A 6,874-nucleotide genomic window follows, 5' to 3' on the forward strand; every position below is an offset into this window, starting at 1 on the left:
TCTCTCTCTCTCTCTCTCTCTCATGCTGTTTCTCTGTGTGTTGCGTTACATCAATATATAAACTACCCCACATTATTCTGCTCGGATACAGATGATGCGTGACGTGCAATTGGCTTCAGAACACGTGATCAAAAATTACTGTAATATTTAGAGTCCTATTAATAACATTATGCAAATGGAGGGAAGTGTATGGATTATGAGTTGCAGTCGTTTTAAAATGTATAGGCTACCATATGCACAAGAGACCGAAACAACCCCCTTTTATAAACACACGCCGAATTCAGATGAGAAACTTTGACAGCGCGGTCGAGAGAGGGGCGGGGCGACCTGTGTGTTCGGAGACGGATAGCCCCGCCTCTTTCGCGTCAGCGCAATATAAACACCGAAACCACACGGGGCAGTTTCAGTGCTGTTGAGGTTAGCGGTGCGAAATAAATACCGAAACTCTGCTATTTAAATAAATAAATAAATAAACAAACAAAAACTGCTTTAATATGAAGTGGGTTCTCGGATTCGTGCTTTTGGGATCCCTTCACTTGGCATCCGGTAAGTCTTTTAAAATGTTTTTGTTGTGCGTGTGTATTTGCATAGCCTTAAGTCCCTAATTTCCCTCCTGATGGACTGATTCTAGAACACAGTGCGTTTAGAACTGGAACTCCCTCTCGGAACTCTCCGTGTTCTTAGAACATGAACCTGTCAGTCACCGTGCAGCTTCGACACTTCTATTATAACAGCTCATTATTAAAACGGAGTTTTCAGTTTGTCAATGTTATATTTCTATAGACGCCGTCAGCGGCTGTATCCGCAGGTCTCTCCTTATTTTAAATCGATTTTACTTTCAGAACGGCTGTTTTCGTTTCCTATCATATTATAATGTGAGAGGATATATCCTTGAGGAAAGAGAAGCAAACACGCAGAGACCCGAGAGGTCACTCTCGTACGCTAGTAAAAGTTTCTTAAAGAAAAACAAAAGCAAGCCGCTGACAGTCAGCTGATTGTCAGACCGCACGGATCTCAGAGATCGACACGGTCTGCAGACTCTCACCCCGTCAGAACAAATATACTTTTCATTGCATTCAATTGCAAACACTGTACAACTCGATCCTGCATTTTTAACTCTAAATAATAATAATAATAATAATAATAATAATAATAATAATAATAATAATAATAATAATTACCAGTACAGTTGCGGGGCTTGCTTTATTGGGAAAGTGGTCAAAGCAGCTGATTTGTGTCAAAAGTCACATTGTTTACTAATTGTCTCATGCTTAGAATGTGCTAGAATTTGAAATTTACATTTTCTCAAAGTTCTATGACAGTAAATTCAACAGTGGGAAGTAGCCTCCTGAAAGAAGTTGACACGGTTACTAAAACAGGTGTACCTCTTGATTGGTAAAAGTTATTTCTGTTTTGATTTCAGATTTGAATAGCAGAGAAGTAGACGTTGATTCCGTATGCTCTAACTTTGTGTCTAGCTTGTTGGGAAAGTGGTCAAAGTAGCTGATTTGTGTCAAAAGTTACATCGTTTACAGTAAATAGAATGCTGGAATTCCTGGAGTTTTTAAACAATGGGGAGCTTTAGAATGTTGAAAAAAGTCCCATTAAAGTGAATGAAGATGGACAAAAAAAGGACAAAAAGCTTAATAGTTTAAAAAGTATAGAAGATATCAAAAAGTTGTATACAAGCACGCTATTCCAGACCGGTCTACACGTTTCAAAGTTTGAACGGCGTTTCTAGCGTAAACGGTGTAAGAGCAGCAGCGTGCCAAAGAATAATGATAATATGAAGTAGTATGTTGAAGATTTAAAGCGGGGACTCCTCTAATAGCACAGCCTGGTCCTGTACCGGGTGTAATATCGGACGGGCTGCTTCAACAGGTCTGGCGTTGAACGGGTTAACGCGCTGTGACGGGCTGTGTTTACGCCGCAGGAAGCCGGCGGTAGCGTCGCAGTTCAAAGCGCTGTATTGTTTCAGGTTTCCTCTCCATCCTGTTTTTGTAGTTTGCGAGACAGTCTCCTCCTTTTCACTGCTGCCTCTGACGCAGGTTTGAAGAAGAAGCGAGTTCTCTCTCTTATTTATTTATTTATTTATTTATCTATTTAATAATTGAATCGTGTGCTTCCTCGTATCGGTCCCCGGCTGTACCAGCCTCCTGCTGATTAACAAAAGTATTACAAATAAAATACTTCTCGTTTTGATTGCAAACGTGCATAAGTGATGCATTTAACAAACCCGGAATAACAAATACAAACAAATAATTAATGAAATAACATGTCAAACCAGGACAAGCAAACCTGTATCAGCGTGTCTCATATTAAAAGCACAGCAAAGTGTGATAAAGTACGAGAAAGCATAATTTAAAACGAAGAGGTCTGGTAAAGCATAGGGAAGCATTGTAAAGCACAGAGAGGTCTGGTAAAGCATAGGGAAGCATTGTAAAGCACAGAGAGGTCTGGTAAAGCATAGGGAAGCATTGTAAAGCACAGAGAGGTCTGGTAAAGCATAGGGAAGCATTGTAAAGCACAGAGAGGTCTGGTAAAGCATAGGGAAGCATTGTAAAGCACAGAGAGGTCTGGTAAAGCATAGGGAAGCATTGTAAAGCACAGAGAGGTGTGGTAAAGCATAGGGAAGCATTGTAAAGCACAGAGAGGTCTGGTAAAGCACAGGGAAGCATTGTAAAGCACAGAGAGGTCTGGTAAAGCATAGGGAAGCATTGTAAAGCACAGAGAGGTCTGGTAAAGCACAGGGAAGCATTGTAAAGCACAGAGAGGTCTGGTAAAGCATAGGGAAGCATTGTAAAGCACAGAGAGGTCTGGTAAAGCATAGGGAAGCATTGTAAAGCACAGAGAGGTCTGGTAAAGCGCAGGGAAGCATTGTAAAGCACAGAGAGGTCTGGTAAAGCATAGGGAAGCATTGTAAAGCACAGAGAGGTCTGGTAAAGCATAGGGAAGCATTGTAAAGCACAGAGAGGTCTGGTAAAGCGCAGGGAAGCATTGTAAAGCACAGAGAGGTCTGGTAAAGCATAGGGAAGCATTGTAAAGCACAGAGAGGTCTGGTAAAGCATAGGGAAGCATTGTAAAGCACAGAGAGGTCTGGTAAAGCATAGGGAAGCATTGTAAAGCACAGGGAGGTCTGGTAAAGCATAGGGAAGCATTGTAAAGCACAGAGAGGTCTGGTAAAGCATAGGGAAGCATTGTAAAGCACAGGGAGGTCTGGTAAAGCATAGGGAAGCATTGTAAAGCACAGAGAGGTCTGGTAAAGCGCAGGGAAGCATTGTAAAGCACAGAGAGGTCTGGTAAAGCATAGGGAAGCATTGTAAAGCACAGAGAGGTCTGGTAAAGCATAGGGAAGCATTGTAAAGCACCAAGAGGTCTGGTAAAGCATAGGGAAGCATTGTAAAGCACAGAGAGGTGTGGTAAAGCATAGGGAAGCATTGTAAAGCACAGAGAGGTTTGATAGATGGAGCTGTCAGGTGATTTTCCCCTGAGGGTGGTGTTCTCAGTTCTTGATTCCTGCTTATAAAAAAAAAAAAAAAAAAACTGCTGAAAGTGAAAGTGAATCTCGCTGCAGTGACGCAGGGCAGAAGCACGCCTTGAACATACTTTCCCTTGCAAAGGGCAACAGATGAGATAGCAGGGGGGGCGGAGTGCGTGAAACTGGCACCATCGTGGATCACAGATGGACTCTGCATGCTGTCCAGAACTATAGAGCATTGAGAGCCAAGATGGCGGCGATGCGATGCAGTTTCCTCAGCTGCAGTGATTGTAACCAAGCTGAGTGACGATCGTGCTTTCCCCATGATTGTACTGTGCATTAAGTACTCTCTGTGCTTTACAATGCTTCCCTGTTCTTTACCATTCTTTCACTGTGCTCTGTTCCCCAGGGAAGCTGTCCCTTGTTCTGAAGAGTCCGGAGGCGGGGCCAGTGTTGGAGGGGCAGTCAATCACTCTGGAGTGTCTCTCTGACAAGGACGAGGACATGAGTGCCTACACCTTCGAGAAGTACGCCAAGGTGAGGAACCCTGACTCGAACCCGAGCTCAAACCCGAACCCTGACCCGAACCCTCCCGACACACAGGCACCGAACTCGGAGCCTGCATCAGGAGCAGCAGCTTGAGACCTGGTTCCAGGAGAGCAGCGGGAGACCTCGTCTGAGGCTGCTGTATCAAACCCCCGAGCCTCCCTGCCTGGCGTGCCGCGCAGGGGCCTGAAACCCAGTCTCATGAAACCCAGTTCTAAGCCACAAAGTGGACAGTCAAAGTTATGTTACTGTAATGTGAATTCTCTCTCTGCCTCTCTCTCCCCCTCCCTCTCTCTCTCTCTCTCCCCCTCCCTCTCTCTCTCTCTCCCCTTCCCCCTCCCTCTCTCTCTCTCTCCCTCTCTCTCTCTCCTGCCCCCTCTCTCTCTCCCCCTCTCTCTCTCTCTCCTCCTCCCCCCTCTCTCTCTCTCCCTCCTCCTCCCCCTCTCCCCCTCTCTCTCTCTCCCCCCTCTCCCCCTCTCTCTCTCTCTCTCTCTCAGTACATGGACTCCTGGTTTGCTGTGGACGGTTCGACCCGGTTCCGGTGCTGGTACTATGATGTGAATGTCTCTCGCTCCGCGGGTCGGCTCCAGCTCCAGATCCCCGAGGTGCAGAGCTGGAACAACGGGCCGTTCCGCTGCGTCCAGAACAACGGGACCGAGCAGGACAGCGTGTCCAACAGCCTGTCTGTCCCCGTGCACTGTGAGTGACTGCGGGACATGCTGGTGGAACTAACTGAGCGATCCTGCAGTGATGATTCTAATACACCTGCACCCTGCTCTGTGCTGTACTGCACTAACACCCCCTCTCTGCGTTGCAGATCTGCGAGACGTCTCTCTGTTCAAAGACACCAGCTTCTACAGCCGATACTCCGAGCAGCTGAAAGTCCTGACTGTGGCACCGGGGGGCGCTGTGGAGGTGGAGTGCTCTGCCACTGCCTCGGAGAACCCGAAGTACTCCTGGAGCAGAGAGGTGAGGGGAGGGACACAGTGGGTGGGCAGGTCTTTTCACACCTGTGTTAGTTCTGACTCCGCCTCCTTACTCCTGTGTTGTGGTTCTGACTCCGCCCCCCCTCTCTCTCTCCTGTCTTGTTGGGGTTCTGACTCCACCCCCTCTCTGTTTGCAGGGTGATGATTGGGTGGAGCTGTCCAACAAGCTGAAGATCCAGAAGGTGAGAGAGGAGGATGCTGGGACCTACACCTGCACTGTGCAGCACCCCTCCGTGCCGTCACTCAGCAAGACCCGCACCCTGCAGCTGCTGGTGGTGCCTGGTGAGAGGGGAGGGGGAGAGGGGGAGACAGAGAGGGGGGAAGGGGAGGGAGAGGGGGAGAGGGGGAGAGGGGGGAGACTGAGAGAGGGATACTGAGAGGGGGAGAGAGGGGGAGAGGGGGAGACAGAGAGAGAGGGGAGAGGGAAGGGGATGGGAAGAGGCATATATCTTATATTGCTGTTGTCTCTGCAGTAACTGTGCAGTGCTTGTGTGACTTTTAAAGATCTCTCCTATCTCCTCTCCTCTCTCCTCTCCTCTCCTCCTCCCCTCTCCTCTCCTCTCTCCTCCTCTCCTCCCCTCCCCAACTCTCTCCTCCTCTCCTCTCTTCTCCTCTCCCCTGATCTCTCCTCCTCTCCTCTCTTCTCCTCTCCCCTGATCTCTCCTCCTCTCCTCCTCCCCTCTCCTCTCCTCTCCCTCTCTCTCTCCTCTCCTCTCCTATCCTCTCCTCTCCTCTCCTCTCCTCTCCTGCTTTCAGAAGCGGAGAGCCGGCTGGTCCTGCCCCAGCTCAACCTGATTCTGATGGCTGGGATCCCGGCTCTGGTTCTGGTCCTGGTCATCGTGAGCCTGGCATTGTACCTGTCAAGACGCAGAACCTCCTCCCTCAAGGGGCCCATGTGAGTCCTGAGTCCTGAGAGTCACACTGTCCGACGGGAAGCCTCTAGAGAAGCGGACAGCACCACACCCTGGCGGAAAAGAGAACTGCAGTTTTGCACCTTGTGAAAGTTTCCCAGTTTTGCACCTTGTGAAAGTTTCCCCACAGTAAAAGCAGAGTAAAGTGTGATAAAGCACAGTGAAAGAATGGTAAAGCACAGTGAAGCATTGTAAAGCACAGAGAGGTCTGGTAAAGCATAGGGAAGCGTTGTAAATCACAGAGAGGTCTGGTAAAGCATAGGGAAGCGTGTAAAGCACAGAGAGGTCTGGTAAAGCATAGGGAAGCGTTGTAAAGCACAGAGAGGTCTGGTAAAGCATAGGGAAGCATTGTAAAGCACAGAGGGGTCTGGTAAAGCATAGGGAAGCATTGTAAAGCACAGAGAGGTCTGGTAAAGCATAGGAAGCATTGTAAAGCACGGAGAGGTCTGGTAAAGCATAGGGAAGCATTGTAAAGCACAGAGAGGTCTGGTAAAGCATAGGGAAGCATTGGAAAGCACAGAGAGGTGTGGTAAAGCATAGGGAAGCATTGTAAAGCACAGAGAGGTCTGGTAAAAGCATAGGGAAGCATTGTAAAGCACAGAGAGGTCTGGTAAAGCATAGGGAAGCATTGTAAAGCACAGAGAGGTCTGGTAAAGCATAGGGAAGCATTGTAAAGCACAGAGAGGTATGGTAAAGCATAGGGAAGCATTGTACAGCACAGAGAGGTCTGGTAAAGCATAGGGACGCATTGTACAGCACAGAGAGGTCTGGTAAAGCATAGGGAAGCATTGTAAGCACAGAGAGGTCTGGTAAAGCATAGGGAAGCATTGTAAAGCACAGAGAGGTCTGGTAAAGCATAGGGAAGCATTGTAAAGCACAGAGAGGTCTGGTAAAGCATAGGGAAGCATTGTAAAGCCACAGAGAGGTCTGGTAAAGCATAGGGAAGCATTGTA

At 47.9% G+C, this 6,874-nt stretch overlaps 1 protein-coding gene across 1 annotated transcript; it reads left to right on the forward strand.

The window, feature by feature from the left end:
• Nucleotides 1-392: 392 nt before the first annotated feature.
• On the forward strand, nt 393-5,905 carry si:ch211-79k12.1 (uncharacterized protein LOC568891 homolog; the record flags this gene model as incomplete). Its single annotated transcript, XM_059019743.1, is given in 6 exon segments — nt 393-546; nt 3,888-4,015; nt 4,522-4,723; nt 4,842-4,993; nt 5,148-5,292; nt 5,767-5,905. Coding segments are annotated over 6 exon segments (818 nt in total), but the record flags the coding sequence as incomplete, so codon positions are not given.
• Between the last annotated feature and the right edge of the window lie 969 nt (nt 5,906-6,874).

Source organism: Acipenser ruthenus, unplaced genomic scaffold (assembly GCF_902713425.1).
Source record: "Acipenser ruthenus unplaced genomic scaffold, fAciRut3.2 maternal haplotype, whole genome shotgun sequence".
Classification (NCBI taxonomy): Eukaryota; Metazoa; Chordata; class Actinopteri; order Acipenseriformes; family Acipenseridae; genus Acipenser; species Acipenser ruthenus.